This window comes from Mastigoproctus giganteus, chromosome 3 (assembly GCF_048544385.1).
Source record: "Mastigoproctus giganteus isolate SK-2022 chromosome 3, ASM4854438v1, whole genome shotgun sequence".
NCBI classification, from domain to species: Eukaryota; Metazoa; Arthropoda; class Arachnida; order Uropygi; family Thelyphonidae; genus Mastigoproctus; species Mastigoproctus giganteus.
In genome coordinates this window covers 106,557,551-106,584,826 of record NC_143577.1, presented here as the reverse complement: position 1 = coordinate 106,584,826, position 27,276 = coordinate 106,557,551, and the positions used below count along the sequence as shown (strand labels likewise).

Here is a 27,276-nt window from a genome sequence, read left to right as displayed (position 1 = left end):
GCCTCACCAGGCAGAAGGAGGCAGCAAGGGGGATGAGAGAAGGACTCTTCTCCCGCTGGCTGGGGGTGGGGTAAAAATAGGCGAGAGTGCTTTGGTTTGATTGCCAGTGTGGCTTCTAACAGCGAAGCTGCTGGCGTGTCTCCAATGTCTGGGTTTGGAGTCTTGCATGGGATCAGAACCCTTCTGCGATTTGTAGTCACTTCCTTGTTTCTTTTAGTTATGGTGACAATTTGGTGGATTGCATTTCATGGGATGCAGTCCAGTCCGTGGTTTCTTCTTTTATGTTGTCGCATATTCAGGATCAGACTTGGGACAGAGTCCATCCAGGGTTTTCTGTCACAACCCTGTAATGAGACAATCCTGGATGGGAGAGAGTCCCATCCAGGGTTGTCTAATTTCATTGTAGAGCCAGTTTAGTGCATTGTCTTTCCTGGGACATAGTCCCAGGAAAGACAATGCCGTGATCGTTGGTCATATGCATTGTGGCATTGTTGCGATTTAGCTGCCTGACAATTTAGAAGTCACGTCACTAGCAATAGTTATTGTCGATTGTTATCTCAGTTGGTATGGATTTTCATTATGGCTTTGGTTAGTTATACTAACGGAGGTTTTGGGGATGTAGATAGAGAAATCCTCAAAGAAACAATGGAAATTAATCCATCAGGTGAATGTTGTGCAGGGATTAGGGGTAAAAGTATACTGGGTAAGAGAACCTAGTGTAGACCAAGAAGCCAACAGTCTGTCATGATGAGTTGAGGATTTCCCTTGAAGGAAGTTGCCCAGGTGTTGATGTTTCTGAAGTACAAACCGATTGATCTCATAATCAAAATTGTTGATTCGCAACCTAGATATTGGTTTTAGATGTGTTAATCCGTGTCCTCTTTCCTGTGAAGGCATGGTCATGTGTTGATGTTTCTGAAGTACAAATCGATTGATGTCATAATCAAAATTGTTGATTCGCAACCTAGATACTGGTTTTAGATGTGTTAATCCGTGTCCTCTTTCCTGTGAAGGCATGGTCAGGTCCTGTGGTTTCAGAATTAAAGTCGGGTAATATCACAGCCCAATTAATTGACCTTGCCTGCAGATTTAGTTGCAGATATCAGCCCGATTAAAACTTGGATGCAAAAAATGAGTCTCAGTTCAGTTGAGCTTTGATGAGGTTGACAGTTGATGCTAGTGGGGAGGGTGCCCAGAATCTCTCTCGAGTTATTGGTCTTGGTGGTTTAATATGCTCCTTAATGTTCTTTGTCTGTTGAAGACGTCCTGTGCACAAGTGGGGAAGTATTTATAATTGTCATGGGTATGAATTAGTATATGTTCTTGGTCCTTTGGCAAATTAGTAATCTTTGTGATCACAATAGATCTCAAGTCTTCGTAGTCAGGACAGTTGCACACTGTATGGTGCCAAGATTTGTCAATGTCATGATCAGTTGAGGCATCGTGGATCATCTGTGATGCCCAGAGATGTTAATTTTCATTGTATCGACCCATGGCATGTAAGGATGTACTTTATATACAGGCCAGGGGACAACCTGCTTGGGGCTTTTGGGAATGTGAACGTTACTTCAGGGATGAATTTCTTTGTGATTGCTCCCTTTCTAAAATGAGGCCTCCAGACCTGTACACAGTACTCTAGGTGTGGCCTGACCATTGCCTTGTATAACGGGATAATCACCTCCCTATCCCCACTAGCAAAATTCTTATATATCATTGACAAGACTCCATGACCTGACCTGGCAGCCCATCTGCACTGCTCAGCAAACTTCATATTTGATTGCATAATTACCCCCGCGTCTTTTTCACTTTCCACTTCCTTGAGTGTAGTACCATACAGTTGGTACGTTTCTCTTCGGTTATTGTTACTCATATGCAGTACTTTGCATTTGTCAATGTTAAACATCAGTTGCCACTTCTCAGTGCATTTGCCTATCTAGATCCAGTTGGAGTAGCATACTGTCTTTACTATCGTTAACAACCCTGCCAACCTTTGTATCATCTGGAAACTTGGACATACTTATGGACATACTTGGACATATTTATCAATGATATACCTTCATCAGTATCATTCATAAATATACAAAACAACAATGGGCACAACACCAAACCCTGGGGAACTCCACTAATAACATTTGTCCCTGAAGAGCATTCTCCAGTAGTGAGCTATAGTGGGCTTGTGAGAGCCCATTGTTATTTTATTTGAAAATTTGCGAACCCATTATTGAGACGATCATTTATTTTACAAATGAAATCCTGAATGCAATTATTGAGTATCCAGAGCTGAAACTATGTGGGACGAATGGGACACCATTCCCAGCATTCGATGTTATGTATTTTAAAATCGCTTCAGTTTTGATTTTATTACAGTCGAACCTCTGTTTAACCAACTTCTTTATAGTGAATATTTTTGAATTCCCCTTGGTAATTACATTTAAAATAGTTTCCGTTGAACGAAGAAAATTTCTGTTGAACGAAAAGATTGAGACACAACTTTGTAGGCATTGTTCCGAACTCTGGCCTTTAGGCAATTAGAAAGCAAAAATTAAGGGTGAAAGGGATTACCGTTTCACAATTTTAGTGGTGAAGTCGCGCTCGTCAATCTGCTTTCCATAGCCAGTCAGGGGATTAAGAAGATTCCCGACATGGATAATAGCCTGTGTCAACCTGTGTTGTGGTTCCCCTTTACTCTGACAAATGGGCATATGTTTTTCGGAGAAGCGAGTGATATACGCCTTCCAGTAAATTTCTCCTGTCTATGTTTACATGGTCACGATAGCTGAATATCCAAGTGATTCCAACATTTTGCACAATATTCAAAGAACTAGTGACAGTAGCATTGTAGCGGGGGGAAATCGAGGTAACTAAGATATTATACAAACCTTATGAAGATGAAATTTAGCAGATTTTGAAACTTCGAGGCTTTCACTATGTAGAAAATTTTCTAAAATATAATGGCATACAGGCAATAATTTAAAAAAAAAAAAAAAAAAAAAACTGTATGCATTACATCATCGAACTCCAAAAAACCAGTGCGAATTAAGGATCATTGCTAAAGAACTTGATGTGGAAACTATAAAAATCAGTCGTGTTCGGGCCACGTTGAGCAACTTGTAGCTAGTGGACGGCAATTGCAGGTTGAAGGAATTATCCTACTTTGTGCAAACATTTTGAACAAAAGTTAAATTTTAGGGATTATCAAGCTGACTTTTTAATGTGGAATTTCTTAACGATTTAGCACTAATGATCGACATCCTGCAGAAGCTCTCTTACCTTTCAAAAGCTTTACAGAATCACTATGGTAAAAGCAAATAAATTAATTATTCAAACTATAAATGCTATTGCTAATTTGAAAAATTCCGAAAGAAATTATGATGCTAAAATTGAGAGCATGTTGAAGTGGAAAGAATTTGAAGGAATCAAATTTGAAAGTAAGAACACATTTAAAAATTTACCTCATGACAAGTTATTAAATACATTGTTTTATCCTTAAAGGATAAATTATTAATGCAACAGAGCAATTAAATAATGATTCCATTGACGACGAGGAATTGAAAGAAATTTTAACCATATGCTACCTGAAATCGTGGAATATGAAAGAACTTTCGTCTCGGTGGTTAGACAGTGAAAACCGAATAAGAAATTTTAAGTGTTCAAATAAAATATGAAATAAAAATTAATGATTTTAGAGATTTTGTCAAAGACAATTTATTTTTAAAAACAAGTGAAATTCCCTTTTTAATTAAGAAAGCCAGAAATATCTTTGAAACCATTGTGATTAGCAGTGATGAACCTGAGCGAGCTTTCAGCTACTGAATAATATTGAGTGAATGAATGAATAATGTTGACAATTAAACACGCTGTAGATTATTATGATCTAAATGGAAAACCGTTGCTTCAATTTGATCCGGATCGTTACATCAAATCATTCTTCTGTAATCGTCGCTCAGCTATTGACCAAAGCAGATCGACAGTAAATATTAATAAAGAAGTAAATTGCATATGGCAATTTTTAAGAATAAATTTTTCTTGAATATTTGAATATTTTTTTTTCATGTAATATTTGTTTTTATATTGTAGAATGCTTTGTAATGGTTTTTATTTGTGATATGAGAAATATTTGATGTTATTTTTTATTCACAAAATTAAAATTTTATCATGAAAAAAATGTATCTATTATATTTCCCTGAGTTGTTAAAAAAAAGACGAATAAAAAAGTTGTGTGGTAGACGGTTTATGTGAAACATCCCTCACATTTCATGTGCTGCAAGGAAGCCTGAGGCTTCTTCTTCTTCTTTGGTCCTTAGCTGGCAGCTGGGGGAGGCGGTTGGCCACGCAACCAGTATGCTGCTGTAGGTGCCGCAGGGTTTCGGACTTGCTCTGTGATGTTCTTCCATACCTTACGATCCGTGGCTTCAGTCCTGGCCTGGTTAAGGTCGAGACGTCGGCTCTTCAAGTCATCTTCCACTTGCTAGCCCACGTTTTCCTAGGCGCGGTCCGTTGGATGCTCCATTGGGTGGGTCGTTGTCTCCAAAGGAGTGTGGATGGTATTCAGTTCGTGCCCATTCTACATACGTGGCCAAACCATCTGAGCCTTCGTTTCTGGATTTGGTCGGCAATGGTTGGTTGCTGTTGGCATCTGGCGCGGATGGTATCATTAGTGATGCGGTCGCGAAGAGAGATGCCCAAGATCTGCCGCAGGCATCGCATTTGGAATACCTCAAGTTTGTTCAAATCTAACTTGAGACAAATCCATGTTTCCGATCCGTAAAGAAGAATGGGCAGGATCAAAGTCCGGAAGAGTCGGATTTTAGTCTTTGTGGAAATGTTGGTCCTCTTCCACAGACACCATTTGAGCGAGGCGAATGCAGTGGCCGCCTGTCCAATTCTGCTGTGGATTTCCATGGTGGATGCAACTTTCTTCTCCTGGACCAGCGACCCAAGGTATTTAAAGTCCTACACTTGCTCGATCTGGACGCCTTCGAGATAGATGGTGGCTTGCGACCCATCTGTTGTCAGGGCCTTTGTCTTACCAGCATTGATCTTCAAACCGTATGGCCGGGCAATGCGGGCAATGTCGTAGAGGATGTCCGTGGCTTCAGCGTCGTTACCGGCAAGGATAGCACTATCATCAGCAAACATCAGGTCAGTCACATAGTGATCCTTGTCATATTGTATGCCCTGTCTGTTTCTGAATGCTTGCCTCATAATGGCGTCGACCACGATGTTGAAAAGCAACGGGAAGGCTACATCCCCTTGGCGGACTCCAGTTTGGATGGTAAATTCCTCAGATAAATCGTTCTGGATGCGCACCTGGCTGGTTAAACCGTTGTATGCAGTTTGGAGGAGTGTGATGACTTTTCGAGGTACATGTTCAACCTCTAGTAGTTTCCATAAGGCAGGCCGGTGGACACAGTCGAAAGCAGACTTAAAGTCAATGAAAACAATGACGGTTCGCTGTCCACGCCGGATCCTCTCCTCCATCAGCTGACGAATGGCAAAGATTTGATCACAGCATCCTCGCCCGAGTCTAAATCCTGTCTGTTCTTCTCGACTGGTTTGCTCGCAATGTTTTTGCAGTCTTGACTGGATGATCTTCATAAAGACCTTTCCGATGATGGAAAGGAGGCTGATGCCACGGTAGTTCTTGCAGTCCCGGTTATCACCTTTCTTGTGGATCGGTACGATAATGGCTTTCCTCCATGTTAACGGAATTTGTTCACTGCACCAGATGGTTTTGAGGAGTGAGTGTAGTCGGCGGAGCAGTACTTCTCCCCGGCTTTGATCGCTTCTGTGGTGACTTGGTCCACTCCTGGTGCCCTGCCATTCTTCAGGGATTGTATGGCTGCTTTCACTTCTTCTACTGTAGGCTCAACATCGACCATGGAGACCTCAGGGGGGTCGATCGAGAGTGCTGTTGCTGGCGGTCCCTGAGGTGGGTCGTGATTATACAAAGCTTTGAAGAATTCACTCCACCGTTGCAGGCGTTCGGATGGTGATCGCACGAAGGTCCCATCAGCATTCTTGATGTTGTCACTAGTCAATTTGGTCTTTTCACTCAGACATCTGAGGGTGCGGTAGAGAGTGCGGTACTCGTTTTTGGATGCCGCCACTTCAAGATCGTCTGCCACTTGGTTCCAGTATGCTTCTCTTTCTGCTGTCATTCTTTGTCGGACTTCTCGGTTTAGCTGCCGGTACCGTTCATAGTCGACCAACTTTGCCTGTTTCCGTTTGTCCACGAGGTCGAGGCACTCGTCTGGTATCCATGGTTGCGTTCAACGTCGGGCAGGTGGACATAGGGGCTTGGCACATTCCAGGATGGCATCAGAAATCTGCTTTTCTTCTTCATTTATATCCTCGGGCACGGCCAGCATCTCGAAGCGGTTGGATAGGGCGATCTGATATGCCTGTTTGTTGGCAGCATTCATTAGCTGCCTCCAGTCCAGCTTGGCTGACCGAGATGATCTTTTTGCATGCCGTAATTTGAGCTGCACCTTAGCCCGGATGAGGTAGTGATCATATCCGCAATCAGGTCCCCTCATGGCACGAACGTCCATGAGTGATGAGCGAAATCTGGCATTGATCAAAATGTAGTCCAGGATTGCTGAGTCCTTGCCAGATGGATTTCGCCATGTAAGTTGATGTTTTTGAGGGTGCTGGAAATGGCTGTTTCCAATGATCAGGTTGTTAGATGCGGCAAAGGACAACAAACGTAAGCCGTTGTCATTGATCTTCCCATGGCCAAAACTTGCCCATTGTTGTTTCCCAACCAGATCTGTCCACGCCAATATGGGCATTAAAGTTCCCTGCAAGGATGATCACTTCTGTCTGCGGAATTGAATCCAGCGTATGTTGGAGCTGGTTGTAGAAGTCATTCTTGGTCGGGTCCAGGCTAGTCTCAGTTGGCGCATAGGCGGAGATAATATGGGTCTTGATGGTGCCCTTGACAGTAAGGACTGCCAGGCGGTTCGATATTGGTTGGAAAGCGATCACACTACTGGTGGCCTGAGCATCGACCATAAAGCCCACTCCTGCTTCTCGTTTCTCACCACCAGAGTAGAATAGCATAACCGCTTCATTAGGTGCTGGTGGTTGGATGATCATCGTTCCAGACCTGGTGAGCCTTAATTCGGATAATGCCGCGATTGATATCTTGCACCTAAGTAGTTCTTGGGCAGTGATTTCCTTTTGTCCAACGTGGTGCCCCGTTCGAACATTCCATTCGCCAATGTTAATTGTCCTTTTCGGTGTAGTAAGCTTATTGCTGTGGCCAGTGATCCACTTCACACCAGCACCCTGGGTCCCCAGTGCTGGCGCATCGGCTACCCCGGATGCGGTAACATTGTTATAACAGCTTGTTCTGTGCCCAGTGGTCCACTTCACACCAGTACCCTGGGTCCTCAGTGCTGGCGCATCGGCTACCCCGGATGCGGTAACATTGTTGTAAGAGCTTGTTCCGAATTTCATGCGGTTTCTTGCCTAGTTTCCCCGGTTTCCCGGTTCTGGTCATTTCGGCAGGACCACCCTCCTCCTTTCGCAGCCGGGCTTGGGACCGTCCATGGCGGAGCCTGAGGCTTAAGCTGCACCAGCCAAAAAAAATTCTAAAGTTATCCTGTGTGTGTGTGTGTGTGTGTGTGTGAGAGAGAGAGAGAGAGAGAGAGAGAGAGAGAGAGAGAGAGAGAGAGAGAGAGAGAGAGAGAGAGAGGGAGGGGAGGGGAATCACCAAGAAAAAGAAGGATGATATCCAGCTCAGGACTGTGGGTGTGCATATTGATTACAAAATAGAGCTTTTGCATTGTAAATATTTAATTGAACATTCGCAAATTTTCATAATTTCTGGAAGACATGATACAATGAATTTATGATAACTAAAGTAAGAGATGTTTACTTGCAATTGCAAGTATACATCTAAATGTCTAGAAAACAGCGTTGATTGAAGTACCGATCTTGTAGTTCAAACAACATACACAGCTGTTAGGGGAAACCTAACAATGGAATGTAACGAAAATGTGAGACAAAAAGAAATTGTTGAAAATATTTATATTGTTACTGTCATATGACAAATATTTGTATTGTTGCAGTCATATGGTAAACACTTGTATTCTCGCAATCATATGACAAATACTTTTATTGTTGCAGTCATACTTACTGCAGTAGTAACTTCAGGAAGTATGATTGTGATATCATAGTATTCAAAAATTCTAAAAAGGACCCCAGACACTGTCGTATTGAGGTATCATTGTAAGGGGAGGCATGATGAAAGGTTTTTTTTTTTTTTTTTTTTAGATAGACCTTATACACATACACTTATACACATGGTTAAAGGGATAACAAGCCCCCCCCCCCTCCAATCTGCTCCTGACTCGAGATATCATACCACTCCTTCACGAATAATGCATAAACGCACTAATCACACTACTAGTAGTGGGAGCATGGGAAGTGCCTTGGATGGAAACTGCAGATGACCGATCAAATTACTCGGTATAAATTCGTAAAAACTGCGAGCCCATTGTTAAAATATTCACAGCTCACCACTGGCAGTGCCCATTGATTACCACTCTCTGTCGTCTCCCACTCGATCATCCCTTTATCCATTGTAGCAACTTATCCTTAATGCATACCTCTACAATTTGTACGGCAGTCTTCCATGTGCAAATATTTATCAAGTACTTGAGCAGAATCTTCAGTAGTCGAACCATCTATGTTAAGTGGACCAATCTGATTCGTCCCCTTCCTTCTAGAGTTTACATAAGTAAAGAATTCTTTGCTGTTTTTCTTTGCATCCTTTGCCAAAGATTTCTTGTAATCTGCCTAACCTCCTTTGTGACTTGGTTACAGACTAGCTTATATCTGATGTAGGCTTTTGTGTCGCATGATAATTTATATGCATTCCATGCATTTTTCTTCTTTGCCACAAGCTTCATTAATTCATCTGACATCCATTTAGGCCTGAACTTTGAACAGTATTTCTTAGTTGGAAAGCCTAGTAGTCTCCAGGATAAGTCCCTGAAGGCTTCCCATTTAGAATTCACCTTTAGTAACATCATCAGTTATGCTTGGATTTCCCAGAAAACAACAGAAATATTGGTCATGCAAAAGTAACAATCATTATTAGCTTTTAATTATTATTAGTAATACTAATAACAATTGTTATTAGTAATAATATTTTATTTGCTTTCATTCAACATCTTAAAAACATCAGTCTGATCTCTCCGTAGGTGCCTAGTCTCCAGATGCTGCAGTTTGCAAAACTGAAGTCTTTCTTGGTAAAAGCACCCTATTTATCCCTTCACCAATCTGGTTGCCCTTCTCTGCACCCATTCCAGTAGGTCTACATACTTCTTAAATTGAGGCTTCAAGACCTGTATCGAATACTCATTATGTTGCCTTACCATGGCCTTTTACAAAGGGATAATCATCTCCTTATCCCTGTTAGCATGAACTATCCTAGCAGTCTGTCGTTCAGAGAATTTGTGTCTGACTACATAATTGCCCCAAGTCTTTTTCATTTTTTTATTACCCTGAGTGTAGTACCACACAATTGATAAGTTTCCCTGGGATTACTGCCAATTGTCAATGTTAAACATCAACTGCCATTTCTCAGCCCATTGACCTAATTTTCCTAGATCTTATTACAGCAGCATGCCATCATCAGCTTTTTTTTATTATCTGCAAACTTAGACATAAAGCCTTGATATGCCTTCATCAGTATCATTAATAAATATTGAAAAAACAATGTGCCCAGCACTAGTCCATGAAGAGCAGTACCCATTGATAGCCACTCTGCCTTCTTCCACTTGACCATCTGTTTATCCATAGCGGTAACCTGTTCTTAATTCCATATTGCTCCAGTTTGTACAGCAGTCCTTTATGTGCAACAGTATTAGAAGCATAAGCAAAAGGCCTACATGCCCTGGATTCATATTAATATTAGTAAATTATTGTGCCACAGAGCAAAAACAGAAAGAAAATTACAGGTCGCAATAAAAAATGTTTAATGTTACGTAAAAATATGTTGATGTTCACACAAACTAAAACACAAGTAAAAATAATACAGGAAAGTAATACAGTAAAAGTCCGAAAATTCGGATGCCAGAAATACAGACCACCCGAGAATCTGGACTTTTCGAAAACTCACAAACTTTTTAAATTTAGCGGGCTTTTGTGTGTGCATGCGCATGTGTGAGTGCCACAGATGCCCATTGACAACAACAAGCGAGCTCGCGGTCCCCATTTTGAAACGAGCAATGTATAATTTTTGGCAATGCTAAAAACAAGGGAAATAAGAAATATATCATACAACAAGGATAAATGGAATAGGACCAGAATATGTCATTGCCATAAGCAAAAGTTCAAAGATTGTGCATGGCTCATAGAGTAAGATGTTAGAGTGTATCTCAATTCTATTAACTAGACTTGGCATACAATTAATTAGAACTGGATAGGAGTACAAGAATACTCTAAAGCATATGTGTCAAACTCAAATAGGAACAGAGGCCACTAAAACCTTATGAGGATCAGTGTGGGCCACATATTGACTTGACTTGAAAACACATTGGTTTTCAATATTTGTATGTATTTATATTTATTTATTAACACATGCGTGCATACAAATCAGATAGGAACTATAGATAAAAAGAAACATATAATTTTATGTTTTAATATTGAATAGATTCAAAATTACTACAAAAGATATCACAACAAAAAGATTCAAAATTAATTTAATATTGTTTGCTAGAAACTTAGCATCTTTTGCGAGAAACTGTATTACCAATACAGCAGGCCCCCGTTATAACGCAGTTCGCTTTACGCTGATTTGCTATAACGCTGTTTTTATATTATAACCTGTATCTGACTATAACGCTGTCACAGATCACTATAACGCCCTTTTACAGATTGCATTTTTGGCATATTTAATGAAATCGTTTCATTTAATGGAATCCATAGCTTGAAAATGAATAGCAAAACAGCATTAAAACGTTTCCCATGCCGATTTGCGAAATTTTCCCACACTCGGCGAAATTTTCTCGCACGCTAATTTAATTGCAGTACAGTGACTTGTTACGTAGTTCCGAGATCAACATTTTAAAAAATGATCAAGTATATTGCTTGTAATATTTGCGTTATATGCATTTATCCGAAGTCTAGTCATCACTCAGTACAGTATTAGACATCGTGCGTAATGGACAGTTTACTTGAACATTGTATCGTAATGTAACCAACGCAGTTACATTTTTGAAGAGCTAATAATGACCGACAGGAATGAAAAAGCAATGTCTGTGCAGTACAAAGACCATAAATGTAAGAAAAAGACTGAATTTGAAAATTAAATTAGACGTTTTGAAGCGAATCGATTCCTGTCAACGACAAGCGGATGTGTGCCATAATTTAGGACTTGCAACTTTAACTGTAAGAACAATTATAAAAAAATAAAGAATTAATTTTAGCAGCGGGAAAGAGATGTTACACTGCAAGCAACTAGGACTAGGCCGGCTATTAGGATTGAAATGGAACGATAAATATTAAAAAAAAAGAGAGAGAGAGAGAGAGAGATTAGCTGAGAGAAAGAGATGATGATCTGAAGAAAACTCACCTAAAAAAAAAAAAGTGGAACCATTTAAAACTGGTAAGGGCTGGTAGAATAGATTTAAAATCCAGGGAGAAGCCGCTAGTGCAGATCAAGGAGCCGAAACTGTCAAAAAAGAACTTGTTAAAATTATTGAAGAGGGGTATTATGTGTTATACTTCTCAACAAGTTTTTAACATAGATGAAGCAGGACTTTCGTGAAAACGAATGCTTAAAAGAAGTTACATATTGAAAGAAGAAAAAACATGCCAGGTTTCAAAGTGGCGAAGGATCGGTTGACTTTATTGTTGGGTTGTAACGCTGTGGGGGATTTAAAATTAATACCCCTTTTAGTTTATTTGGAAGAGGGCCCAAAATCCACACATTTTTCATGAGTAAATTCATCAATTAAAATCAGTTAAATTCAGTATTTTAATTGGAATTAAGTTTACTTTTGATACGTAAGTAGTTCCCCATAATTATATACGTATGTAATGCGGAATATTTTATATGTACAAATATTTGAATATTAAATTTTTTGACCGACATTTGTGCATTTTTTCACTACTGTTTATTATTGATTAGGAAATATCCTATGGCACCGACCGCAACTCACAAATACATATGTTATCTTATGGGAATGCGGCACTCGCTTAGTGCGGATTCACTTAGCACTCTGTTTTTCCAGAACGAATTATCAGCGTTAAGTGGGGGTCACCTGTATTGGGTATAAGCTTTTGTGATAATGCAGTTTTCAGTATGGATGATAAGTGCTTGTTAATTTCAGGAGTGAAAATAACTGCTCACAAAGCTATGTACTACCAAACATAGCTAAGATTCTCGCAGCAAACATGTGCATTTCAACAAAATGTCTTGGCAAGTAAGAATAAAAGATAATATGCTGTGAGGGGAACTGCAGTCAAATTAGTGGGAAGTGGTGCCTCACCTACTTAAAGGGCATGCATAAATCAAAGCCAAAAGAGAATTTTAGGATTTTTAGTTTTAAAATGAAATATTATCAGTTTTTATTGTACTTTTGTTATTTTGTTGAATTCCCAATTAAATTTTAATCTGATTTGGGCCGTACTTGGGAGTGTTTATTGTACTTTTGTTATTTTGTTGAATTCCCAATTAAATTTTAATCTGATTCGGGCCATACTTGGGAGTGTTATGGGCTTAGGGTGACCAGATTAAAAATTTGATCTCTGAGTACTCAAGCTTATGTTTGGGATATTCGTTCCTTGTTTTGGGATACTCGCATTTTATCTTAAAAAAACAAACAATTTTAATAACAAATTTTTTATATTTTGTTGATTTTTACAAGTTCATGGAATGCAAAATTAGTCAAATTTTAATAAAATTAACTGAATTATAGCCTGTGCTTTAATTCGTTTAATTCGGAAAATTTTATTGGAGGAGTTAAACACTAAAGGAAACTTTTATAAATATTAACATCAAATGTTTTATATAATTGCTTACAATACATATTCAATAAACCTGATTTATTTTATCAAATATATATATATTTACCTAGCAATACTTTTCATTTGAATGAATTCTTTAACAGTTTTTCATTTTTTAGTGCATATGCATAAAATTCTTTGCATGACATATTGTGAATGGTTTTCAACAACAGGTACCCTTCAACATTTTTTAGGTCTAATTTATTTCTCTCCCTTTTCCATGCGTTAAACACTAAGCTAAATACTTGCTCACTCATTGCATTTGGGTGAGGCAAAGCAAAAACAAAATTAATAGTTTTTTCTGTATTACATGCTTCGTATGCATTTAAAAATTTTATCCAAATATTTGTGGTATTTTTTAGGTCTTTTGTCTCTATTTTTATGGAATGATTTCAACAGAACATATTCTTCATACAGCAAATCGATATTGATATTGGGAATTTTAAACAAAAAAAAAAGTTTGTTGCCCGAGCCTTAAAACATTACAATGAAATAAAAAAAGAAGTCAAGTAGAATGTAAAAGGTTAAAAAGTAAGCATAATATAAATATTCTATAACCCTCTTTGTAAATAGGATAGAATGTCATTTTTTTGAGTCTTTAAGGGTGCATTTCAACAACAACAAATTTATTGTCAGTTAATTCTTTCTGCTTTTTTCAAATACCCCATTTCAAATTTTGAAAAAGGGGTATCTTGGAAATATGATTCCAAAAAAGGGGTATTATACCCCGAAATGGGATATATCTGGCAGAGGTATCAAACATGCAGCCCTGTATGGGCTGCATGTTTGTATGGGCTGCATGAATTAAGGTTAGAAGGCATACTTACTAGGGTTTAGTAAGTTATAATTACTAGTTGGGAGAGAACAGGTTATAGTGTAGTGAAACACTAGTTTGCCTATTTCAGTGTAGAGAACCATAGAATAGAATTTATAATAAAATCTAGGGTGGGATGGGATTACCTTAGTTGCAAATTAATTATGTTAATAGTCAGAGGCATGAATTTTGCTTAGTAATAGAGAAGCACATAGAAAAGAAAGATATTAAAATATAGTATGAAATAAAGTATACACAAAAGGCACACAAAATAATGTGAAATTTGATACCACGTCATCTGCAGAAATCAATGTTATACCTCAACAAGGATTACTCTAGAACATAGGTTCCCAAAGTGGGCAGTACTGCCCCCTAGTGGGCGCTGAAGCCTTCTGGGGGGGGGGGCGGTAATGGGTTCAAAAGCAATTGGGGCGTTCAGGCAGTCTAGGGGTCAGTGGCTCCTTATCCATATTTTTATTTCCTCGGGTCCACTGGATCCAGTTCAAAGGTCAACTAATAAATTCTATAATTTTTACAGCTGAAATTCAGCTATAGGACACAGCTGAAATTCACTATAGGTGAAGCCAGAACTGTTTTCTTCGATTTTCCCACTTCAATTTTCAACACCTTCTATTGAATTTCACGCAAATGACAAAAATGTGACATCAAGTGTGTATTTTTTTAGGCCTTTTTCTGTTATTTTTCTAAACCCACCCTAATTAGCCTAGGGCCTTTGAAACGTGACAGCACAAGCTACTGTGAATTGACATAAGAAGCAATAAAGCGAAACAGTAGCAACAACTGTTTTTGAAAGGGGAACAGATCGTGTTTCCTAAGGAGTTTTTTCTCCCCAAGTGAATGAAAGGAAGTGGAAATTTCAGGAAAATAAATCCCGTTTTCCTTCATTCAGCAAACACCAGTTCTGTCGGCGCAAGAGAAGTGAAATTACATTTGCAGCTCAGAATGGAATTCAAGAAAGCAAACATATGACACTTTATGGTGAATTTTTCAGGCGTGTGTGTGTGATAATTAAAATTCAATTTTTCCCTCAAATTTTTTGATGGTATCAAATGCATATAAAACAACCGTTACTCGTAGCATATACATACATACATATATATATATATATATATATATATATATATATATTTTTTTTTTTTCCCCCTGTTTGCACACCAGGTAAGATGCATGCGAAGTTCCTTCGACATCAGTTCTCGAAGTTTATAACGCAGCTATGAATAGAAATATTTTGTTGAAAGTTTGTAAGACGATCAAATGTACATCCATGAAACTGCTGTGGTAACGCAAATGACGTAAGCTTGATCAGTCAATTATATCTCCACATCTGTTGATTCGTTTGAGACAGATTAGGCGCGAATTTTAAACTAATGCCATAGCGCGTTTCATCTTCAAAGCTTCCAAGGCCGTTTTGCCAACATAATAATTCATAAATTGATATGTGATCGTACATTTTTGCTGTTTAGGAATAAGTTTCAATTCAATCATCAGCCAAAAGTGTGATAGATAAGTGGAGTCATACAAAGTGTAAATTAAATCTTTTATTTTGTGAATATTGTTGCAACCTTTATTGCGCCTCCGTAGCCAGGTGGGAAGGAGCAGCAGTGCGTAGCACATGCTTCTTGATTAGACCGGGGTTCGAGCCCGTCACCACCAAATACGGAGTATGCGGAAAGGTCAAGGAATGACCACCGCATATCCCGGAGGCAATATGGCCTTAGTTGCTAATGCTCCTAAAAACCAAATAACAACAACAACAACAGCAACCTTTATTACTCCATTATGTCTGAATCTAAGAATAAATGTCGACAGTACAGTATTGAGTATTTGAAAATATGGCTTTATTCAGTCTCCTACGAACCAATTATTACCTGTGTGTTTGATTTGCCAAAAAGTATTTTCGAATGAAGCAATGAAGCCTCCTAGTCTACAAGAGCATTTGACTAAAATGCATGCTGACGAAAAGGATAAAGATTTGTCCTATTTTCAAGTACTAGAACAAAAATATTTTAAACGTCCAACTATATCAAAACTTTTTACGTAGTCCACTAAACAAGATAATGATGGATTACAAGCTTCTTAAAATCATTGTGTGATTATTTGAAGACATGCCAATTTTCCATTCAACTCGATGAATCAATTCTCCCAAATAGTGAAGCACTACTCTTATCATACGTACGATTCATAAAAGAAGAAAAAGTTTGTCAAGAATTATTATTTGCTAAATATTTGGAAGCGGATACAAAGGGAGAATCTATATTTAATACCATGAATAAGTTTTTTTCAAGAGAAAGACATTCCTATTCGTAATATTTGTAGTAATATAGTTCTATAATATAGGAATATAGTTTCTGAAGCCAGAACTATATTTGTAATATAATTCTGGCTTCAGAAATCAATCCCGACACTGTACCCTGGATTATGGGAAATAGTGCAGAAATTTTTAATTGCCTTTCCATCTTCTTATTTGGCTGAGCGTGGGTTTAGTGCTGTAGCGAATTTACTATCTAAGAAAAGGAACCGATTGCATATAACTGAGCGTGGTGATTTACGACGATTTTTAATGAAAGTTGAACTCGATATTAACAAACTTTTAAAAATGCATCAGGCTCATCCTTCACATTAATTTGTTATTTTTTCTTTGTATTTTTACTTTGTAAGTGCGAAATAAACAATTTTCTAATACATTTGATGGTGTTTTAATTATTACAATAAGATTCTTACTAATGCATTTGCAATCTCTTAATATGTATTCCGAATTTTAATATTTAAACTGTTGTATGAAACTTTGCATAATGTTATTCGAGCATACACTTTATAATCTTTACATATGGGCTATGTTTCATCAAAATCGGAATAGCAATAACTGTGTTCAAGATGAAGCACATATTGGCCACTACTTTTTCAATAATTTAACGGCATAAGCAGTAATGTATCATTAGTTGCTAATGTATCATACAAATTAATGGGTGACATGGAAGCCTATGATAGATATAAGTTGGTCTGTAACCAAGTCACAAAGGAGATTAGGCAGGCAAAGGCAGACTACGAAAAATCCTTGGCAAAGGATGCAAGGAAAAACAGAAAAGAGTTCTTTTCATATTTAAACTCGAGAAGGAAAGGGATGAATCAGATTGGTCCACTGGATATTGATGGTTCAACAGTTGAGGATCCTGCTCAGGTGGCTAACAATCTAAACGAGTATTTTGCATCTACATTCACGCATGAGGAGTTGTTCAGGAGGGGGAATGATGTAGGTAAAGTAAACATTGGCAGTGAGCTGGATGATTTTGTAATAACTGAGAGGAAAGTGGAGGAGAGATTGTTGAGGATAAACATAAAAAAGGCACCTGGGGTGGATGGGATCTATCCAGTTATATTAAAGGAGGCAGCAAAGGAAGTAAGCAAACCCCTAGCCATAATTATGAGAGCTTCTTTGGATTCAGGGGAGGTACCCATAGACTGGAGATGTGCAAATGTAACCCCAATTCACAAAGGAGGATCAAAGGCTGACACAAGTAATTATAGACCTGTTAGTTTAACTTCTGTTCCAGGTAAGTTAATGGAGGCACTGGTTAAAGAAGCATTGCAGGATCATCTAGACAAGAATTCAGTTATAGCTCAGACGCAGCATGGTTTTGTTAAGGGCAGGTCTTGCCTGACCAATTTGATTGGATACTATGATGTAGTCACAAAAGAACTGGATGCAGGGAATAACTTTGATATTATATATTTGGATCTTAGAAAGGCTTTTGATACTGTTGCACATGGAAGACTGCTGCACAAATTGGAGCAGTGTGGCATTGGAGGCAAATTGCTGCTATGGATAAGGGGATGGTTGAGTGGCAGAAGACAGAGAGTGGTAATCAATGGACACTGCTCAACGTGGACTAATGTTATTAGTGGAGTTCCTCAGGGTTCAGTGTTGGGTCCGTTGTTGTTTTCGGTGTTTATGAATGATATTGATGATGGGATATCAAGTTTAATGTCCAAGTTTGCAGATGATACAAAGGTTGGCAGGGTTGTTAAGGACACTACTGACGCTATGCTGCTGCAACAGGATCTGGAAAGGTTGAACAGATGGGCTGAGAGGTGGCAAATGAAGTTTAACATTGACAAATGTAAAGTACTACATATGGGAAACAGTAACCCCAGAGCAACGTATCAACTCTGCGGTACTACACTGACAGTGGTGGAGAATGAAAAGGACCTGGGGGTAATTGTGCAGGCAGATATGAAGTTCTCTGAGCAGTGCAGACGAGCTGCAAGAGTAGCTCATGGTGTCTTGTCAATGATATACAGGAATTTTTCTAGCAGGGATAAGGAGGTGATTATTCCCTTGTATAAGGCAATGGTTAGGCCACATCTTGAGTACTGTATAGAGGTCTGGAGGCCTCATTTCAAGAAGGATGTAGAGCTGCTGGAACGGGTACAGAGAAGGGCAACAAGATTAGTGAATGGAACAAAGGGTTGCTCTTACGAAGAAAGGCTTAAGTTTTGCAAATTACAGAGTCTGGAGACTAGGCACCGGCGAGGTGATCTGATAGAGGTGTATAAGGCTTTGAATGGTTTGAGCATGCTGAATGCCAATGGGATTCTTCATCTTGCTCAGAATAATCACCTCAGAGGGCATAAATTCAAATTGAGGAAGGACGGATGTCGGATAGATGTGCGGAAATTTGCCTTTGGCCAGCGGGTGGTTGGTTGGTGGAACCGACTTCCATCACTTGTTGTTGAAGTTGATAGCCTAAACAAATTTAAAGCTCAACTGGACAGGTATTTCGAACGAACGGAGGGGGTGAAATGGGAGTGGGTTTTTTTTTTTTTTTTTTTTGGCTGATGCTGAATAAGCTTGCTTTCTTGCATCATATGCCTCTACTAATGCTAATGCTAATTTATGTTGAAAATATCAAACGGCTTGAACGCGGAAAACTGTTATAATGGGGGGCATTACAAAATTTGTCTTGCAAAGTGGGCGGTGGCCCAAAAAAGTTTGGGAAACTATGCTCTACAAGGTTATTTTTGACAAACTTAAAGGTTGGGCCCTTGGTTTCTGTAATATCTCTGTATAGAATGCAAATATCAATAGACTCCTATTTCTGGGTTGAAATGGCAAGCTTATATGTATGACCTTGAATTTTACAAGAGATATTGTTGAATCTGACTGAAGGCTGAGAATATTTTTTTTAAGGTAATTTTATATGGAAAGTTTAATGAAAGGAAACAGAAATTCTCAGGGAATGTATAAATGATAAGAAATGGATGAATACATAAGAGATAAAGGGCAATTTGAGAATGTCAGTGACAAAAATGAAAATGCTACCCATGGTGAGAATACTTGGAGTGGTTGCATGGTGGGTGTATAAAACCCTGAGTGAAAAACTGAACATCACTAACTTTTTTTCTCCAATACTGCAAAAATTCCTCTTAAGTTTTCTTTATTAATCATAGACTATATGGAGCTTTATTTCACAGTTATGAGGTGATGCTGAAGAAGAAAAAAAAAAGCCACAAGTTAGGGCTGAATTGATTTGGAATTTTTTCAAGGCATAAATAGGATGGACTTCTTGTTAAGAAAACCTTTTTAGACAATTCGGTCTGAGCAAGATTGTGCGAGTTTTATGTAGTAGCCTGTTTCCAGTGTAGATGGAGACACCCCTCCCCCATAGTTTTGGTACTATCCCCATTGTACAAAAAGTGAAGTGATATGGTGTTATCCTGACAAGAGACATTTGTCTGTATTTTGACCTTTAACATTTCAAAGTATCTTGTAGCATACATATGACCTTGAAAGGTCCACCACCCTTCGTGGATTTCATGTCACACCTGACTGTGTCACCTTTGCGTGACCTTGAGCTTTTTCTGCACGCATCCAGATTCCCTTTTGCCGTTAATATATCGTGCCTATTAATAAAACCACTAACATGAAAAATTGTCTCATTTGCTCCTTGCATATTTTCCAATAGTTCTGGCCAATAAAAATCAAAAATCTTCAAATTTCATCTTTGCAATGGCAAAAAACAATTTTTTTTAAAGCAAACTGACTTGTTGATACATTCATAAACTTTTTTTTTTTTTTTTTTTTGTTAGTTATCCACTCTCTTCCTATCAACACTGATATCTCTTGTCATTAACTTGTAGTTAAATGTCTTTATTTTGTATTCAGGCTACCATTGCTTTAACTCCATTTTTGGCTCAACTACGAATGCACTTTTTGCCCTCTGCTGTACACTTAGGTTGGAGCCAATTAAATTTTGCAAAGAAATAAAAGATAGGTTTTTGAGAATAATATTGATTTATCATATGTCCTACATTATAGATTGGTTAGAATTTACATGTATATCTGTTTAAAACACAGTTTTAAACAGATATACTTGTGAACTTTAAATTTTTGGTACAGTACAGTACTCTAATTTTGAATGCTACTTTAAAATTGAATTAAGGCTATTAACGTGTAGTGTATACATTTGCTTATTTTTTATGAAACTCGCTTCCACAAAATTGTATTTGGATCTTTGTTGTTGAGTAGTTTTCAGGTGATTTAAATGTTGAGAAACAAATTGAAGACTGAATTAAGAATGACTAAATTAAAAACATCCCCAAAAAGGTGACTTACAGTCTTAACTTTCTTGATTTGTTTAAGATTGAGAAAAAACATATCAAGAACTGAACCTTTTGAGTTTTTGGCCAAAGCCGGATTCTGCCAATGTGAGAACAGAGTGAAATGAGAGGAAAGGGAGAGCGAAACTGGAATTTAATAGGAAGTCACTTGTTAGGAAACGTAATGTGTTCCGAGGTCCATGCATTAGAAATGTCTACTAGTAATATAGCATTTTGGAAAGAAATGCCTTAATGGCCCAAGCTTTGTAAAATTTTTGCTTTCTGCCAATGAACTAAAATTTATTAAGTTATGGCTGTTTAAGATATTTCAGTATGATAGCATTTCTTTGCCAAATGCTAGATTGTCAGCAGACACTTTCAGCACATGACCCTCAGAACACATTGTTTTCTCAGAAAAATTTAGAACAGGAAATTACATTGGCACTACAGACATGCAACTTCCCTATTTAATTTGCCATGTTGTCCTCTTCCCCTCATTTTACTCCATTCTCACATTGGGAGAAGAGCTGAAAACTCAAAAGTTTTTGTTCATGATTTGTTTTTATCCCACTCTTAATTTTATGTATAACAAACAGTCCAGAAAATTGTAGTGTACTTAGCCTATTTTTTTATATGGGAGGGAGGATAATTTTAATCCAGTCATTCTTGGTTCATTCTTCAATCTGTTCCCCAATATTCAGATCAGATTACATTTTGAAACTAATGCACCAAGATCCACATATGGTTTTTTATAGGTGAGTATCATAAAAAAAAAAAAAAAAAAAAAAAAAAAAAAAGTTTCACCGAAAATTCTTAGATATTATAATTTCTTCTGCGTTTTTATATTTTTAAAGAAATTCTATATGGATATGTTGATGAAAGTTAATATTCTGTGTGCTTTTGTAGGCACTGGGATGTTTATTATATAAACTCTGCTTCTTCGCTTTGCCTTTTGGAGAGAGTGCTCTAGCTATTCAAAGTGGAAATTTTACCATTCCAGACAATTCCCGCTATTCAAAGAATGTGCATTCACTTATAAGTAAGTTTTTATGCTTTGTGTACATTATAGTGTTGATGGTGCAGTGTCTTGCTTATTTTTATTTATAGACACTTGAATTTGACTAAATCTTCTAGTCACTTTATCTTAAGTTCATTTGTAACATTAGAGACCCTAACCTTGTCAAACGGTCTGAATGTATAAGATGTGCACTTTATAGATTGGTTCATTCCAAATTATTTTTTAACCCTTTTCATGAATATGCATTTGTATATATGTTTTGATGTTTCTCACAATTAGTATCAACAAATTATGCCTGTATATGCACAGATTCTCTTGAAACTCTATGCTGGGTATATTGGATTGCTAATGGTTTGCCTCTGAGGATAAAATTAATTTTGTTATTTTAATATTCGTTTAAATTCAAGGTGATTGTTAGTGATCAACATCCTGCATTGCCTATATTGAGGTAATTCCTCATTATTTTGAAATTTTAAACTCTACAGAAATGTGCAGCCAGTTATTACACTGATATCACTTGTAAACTATGTTTACAAGTGATAATCAGTATAATAACTCTTTCAACAAGGTACAAGATGATGTGCTCTAGCTTAAAACTAAAGTTTAATTTACACTGTTTCAAATTTACATCTCGAGTTTGATGAAACTAAATCAATAATACATTTATAAATATGGAGGATATTACTGAGAATCAAAATATAAGTAATAATGAGTTTTTGTTTTGTTATAATTGTTAAAATTTTTATATTTGACAATAATCCTAGTTTAATATTTGGGTTATAAAGCCAAAATAGGAAAAAATTAATATTAAAATCATTTGTAATAAATTTTTATAAACTTTCAAAAATCCTTGAAGAAAATTCACTTTAGGTCACATTATGGTCTAGAACCCACTTGCAAAAGGGTTAATCTTTAAATGTTATTCCAAAGTTATTATTGGTATAATAAAACAATAACAACTTTATGTATACAATAAATGAATTAAGTTATTGATTTTATAAAATTATTGAATAATTGAAATTATTAATACATTTTGCTAAAAGTCGTCATCATCAGCCATTTTCAATCCACTGCAGGATGAAGGCCTCTCCAGCAACTTTCCAGTTCCTTCTGTTTTGAGTATTCGCCATCCATTTACTACCCACAAACTCATGAATTTCATCTATCCATCTCCGCCTTTGTCTTCCAGGTTTTCTTCTAGCTCCTCTTGGGTACCATTCTGTTATTTTCTTAGTCCATCTGTCATCATGTCTTCAAGCTAGGTTCCTGCCCAAGACCATTTTAGTTCTTTAGTTTTGATAAGAATGTTCTTTACTTGAGTTTGTTGCCTAATCCATGTGTTTCTCTTCTTATCTAACAGTCTGATTCCCAATATAATTCGTTCCATTCTTCGCTGTGTAGTTCTCAGCTTCTCTTCCATTCTTTTGGTGAGTGCCCAAGTTTCACTTCCATAAGTCATGGTGGGGAGTATACATTGGTTCATTATTTTACTTTTCAGACAAACTGGGATATTGCTCTTCAGTATGTGACTATATTTCCTGAATGCTATCCATCCAAAATTTATTCTTCTCTTGACTTCCAGCCATTTATCATTATTACAGCTAATAACTTGTCCCAGATAAGTATATGACTCCACCTTTTCAATTACTGCTCCTTCAATCATTATTTCGCTTTCTATGGCATACTTGTTCATCATTACTTTTGTTTTAGCCATATTCATCTTTAGTCCAAAATCCTTACTAACTGTGCATAACTGATTAAGATTTTCCTCTAATTCTTTGGGATCGTGGCTTATAACCACAATGTCATCTGCAAATCGTAAATGGTTTAGGTACTCTCCGTTCACATTGACTCCTTTCTGCGACCAGTCTAATCTTCTGAAAGCTTCCTCAAGGGCAGCAGTAAACAGCTTTGGAGATATTGTGTCCCCTTGTCTTTCTCGATTTTAAATTTCCTACTGTCTTTGTCTAGTCTAATAAAGGAGGTAGCACTCTCGTATATTTTCTTCAAAATCATAATATGTGGCGTATCTATGTCTTGTCTTTCTAGTGCCTGAAACATTGCCTTATGCTGTATGGAGTCAAATGCCTTTTCATAATCCACAAATGCCAGGCATAATGGTGTTTTATATTCATTTGCTTTCTCCATTAGCTGTGATATTACGTGAAGGTGATTCATAGTTGAGAATCCTGTCCTAAAGCCAACTTGCTCTTTCGGTTGATTCTTATCAAGTATTCTCTCTAATCTGTTAGTAGTGACCCTTGTGAACAACTTGTAGATGTGGGATAACAAGCTAATTGGTTTTTAATTTCTGATTTATCTCCTTTCTTATGCAGCAAAACTATGATTGCATTATTCCACTGCTTAGGCGTCACACCTTTTCTAATGCACTTTGTGAAGAGCCTTGCCAGTTTTTGTATTATGTCTCTTCCTCCCAATTTTAACAACTCTACAGTAAATTCATCTTCCCCCGGGGCTTTCCAATTCTTCATTTTCTTCAATGCATGTTCTACCTCATCAGGAAGAATATCAGGTATGTCGTATGTGTTGCTACTTTGCCATCCATCTTCCCCACTCCTGGCATCATTCCTCGCTTCTTGTATAATTCTCTATAGTAATCTTCTGCTATTTATAAGTACACCATCGCTATTCTTCAGTTTCAGTATCATTTGTCTTTCTGTATTACTGCTCATGGCTGCTGATTTAAATCTTTTGTTTTCCTTTAATGCTTGTTGTACTTTACTTGTGTTACATCTTATGTTCTCTCTGAGTCTCTTTCTAATGGCGTTGCATAACTCAGTATACTCAATTTTCTCCTTGTCAGTGTTTATCTTGCTTTTCATCATGACAAATGTTTCTTGACTAATATTTTCTTCTTTGGATTTCTTTTTCCCTATAGGTTTCTTGGGCTTTATCAATTTCAGAAAGTTGTAATATTCCTTGTCGATATCTTGGTCCTGAGCAGTCTGCAGAAGCTCAAATTTGTTCTTAAGTTCCAGTACATACTGTTTTTTCTCCTCTTCTGTTATCTCAAAGACCTGTGTATTATTTACTCGAGTGAGTGTTTTCCTTTCCTTTCCTACATCTATATCAAGTGTACATGTTAACATTCTGTGATCACTTCCAACATTTACCTTATTCAGGATGGTAACATCATTCACAATATATCTTCTGTTAGTGAGGATGAAGTCGATTTCATTAGTTGTTAATCCATTTGGACTCTTCCATGTCCACTTTCTGTTCACCCTTTTCTTGAAAAAAAGTGTTCATTACTGACAATTCTTGAGATTCTGCAAATTCCACAAGTCTTTCACCTCTTTCATTTCTTTCACCAATTCCAAAATTTCCTATAGTTCCCCTTTCTGCACTGTTTTGTCTTTTTCCAACCATAGCATTGAAGTCCCCCATAATAATAGTGTAGTGGGTTTTCTGCTCATCTAGAAGACTCAATTTCGGTGTACATTTCTTCAACCTCTTCATCATCATGGCTCGATGTTGGTGCATAAATCATTATAACCTTTAGCTTGTACCTCTTAGAAATCTTGAGTATTAGCCTTGACACCCTTGGTGATGTACTTTTGAATTCCAAAATGTTGTTTTTTAAATCTTTATGGACCAGAAACCCAACTCCACCTTCACTCCTTTCACTGTTTCCATTGGTGTACAGCAGATTTCCACTTGATAAACTTATAAGTGATTCATTTCTTCTTCTTGTTTCAGTCAAACCGATGATATTCCAATTCACATTTTCTAATTCCTTTTCCAGCTCTAATATCCTGTCTTCACCGATGAGTGATCGTACGTTATAACAGGCCAAGTTCGGTTTCCGTGCATGGCAGCTTTGTCGTACCCAGAGATTCTTAGCTCCCTCTGCTTCCACTCTGATCCTCTCGCTGCTGTAAGAGGGGGAGTGAAAGCTGCTGGGGACTGAGGGCCATTTGTTTTGTCCTGCTGTCATATGCTGGAGGGTTTGGTCTTTTCCTCTTCACGCTCAAAGGCGTCTTGAAGAGAACCACTCTACACGTTTGTTGCCACCTAAGTGACGTAACAGGACTTACCATTGAGAAGGGGTGCATGAGTAGATTTTAGGGAGGCAAGCCAACTGGACTTCTCCTAAATCTTCTGTAATAGAGAGATATTGGATCCATCAGTGTTTTAGGCTGAATGTCTGATAACACACAGGATACCTGTTCCCCTCTAAAAGCCATACTAGATGGCAAAGGCCAGAATGGTTTACAGCACCTAAGCATAATACAGTGAATGCTGCTTATTGTAATCACGGATAAAGTTATCACTTTTATGAATTCCTGACTAGATGTGTACAAATAAATTATAGCTATTTGATATTATTGAAAATTAAATTTATAGAATTCTTATAAATAAAACTTAACACTTATGTTTATGGTTAGATTATTGGATACACAGGCAGGTCATATTTAGTATGAGAAATACATAGCAAATTAACAATTTTTAACCTCTTTGCCGATTATGGACTGAAAAGCAAAAAGGTGTATCACATTATCCTTGTTAAATGATGATCTGAATTGTGTGTTGTAGAAATCCTGCTGGTGTTAATCCTAATTCAAAAATGCTGCTCTATCAACTCTTAAAAGTCACTAATATGGTTGCAAGTCTCTTTATAAGTGAGGAGGTATCAATTATTATCACAGAATAAAATTAACCTGTGAGAATTGACTTTGTAGATAAATTTTATAATTGGCTTCTGATCCATTTCCTTGTGTTTGACACCTGTAATAATATTAGTGATTTTTAATCTCTGAGTTTAATGATAGACTATTGCTAAATTACTTTAAGTGTAATTTATAGATTTTTTTTTCATTGCAGGATAGTTAACACCCCTTCCTACCTGTAGTTAGGTTGATTTGGTAGGGCCTTTATGGATATTGAAATAGAGATGTTTAATTTTCCACTTACATCTGATCGCCCACTCTAATGTTACCCTCTCAATTAACTCTCCGCTACCCAAAGCTGTTTGTAGTAATTAATCTTTTTTCCTAAATATGTATACTGAATTGTCTCTATATCCATTTTGTACTGCCCCCTTCAAAAGTGCTTACTGAAGTACATTTTGCTGGTCTCTTCTATGCAGAGATAATTGCAACTTATTGCAAAATTACCATTACAAAAGAATAATGTATTTTATTACACTCCAAACCTTGGTGGAACTCAGTTTCATATTCAAATTTAATCAACAGTTTAGGTCTTTATCTAGCATGTGGACAGGTTAACAAAAGGTAAATGAATTTTTACCAGTTCCATCTCCTTTCTCCCCATGCATTTTATTTGAAGGAATGGATTGAATTTGTCATTCAGCATTAGTTGGATGATAATGTAAAGCTAGTTGTGGATTTTCAGTCTCTGATAACTTCATCACTGACTCAGTTGAACAAAACTAGTCACAAAAGTAATTAATCAGCTCCCCACTGATAAAGACCAAAATTGGATACTTAGTGAATAGAAATTTGACTGCACCACTATACCACTTCTCAAAGTGAAAAACTCCACTCTTGTATATTGGCTTTTAGACCAAAAAATCCAATATATGAGAGGACCTTTATCACATGAAATTTTAGCATATAAACCAGTATCAGTGCATATCACAATGAAGGGGAAATTAACAAGTACATGTCTCTTGCCTCTACTGTTTCTAGTCTATGAGTTATAAGAAAAAAATCCTTGATGTCTGCATTGACTTTTGAAACTATTATTAGTAATTCAGTATAGATGCTACTAAAGATTAATTTTCGTTTAATTTCTGGTAAAATACCTAAAATACTTA

At 37.3% G+C, this 27,276-nt stretch overlaps 1 protein-coding gene across 3 annotated transcripts in view; it reads left to right on the top strand.

Moving 5' to 3' along the window:
- LOC150088207 (uncharacterized) overlaps positions 1-27,276 on the top strand; it is a 376,069-nt gene that overhangs the window by 222,972 nt on the left and 125,821 nt on the right. For all 3 annotated transcript variants that reach the window (XM_090369384.1, XM_090369385.1, XM_090369386.1), the window contains one exon: positions 21,365-21,497. In XM_090369384.1, coding sequence (XP_090225510.1) covers positions 21,365-21,497 — 133 coding nt within the window. The remainder of the gene's footprint in view (positions 1-21,364; positions 21,498-27,276) is intronic.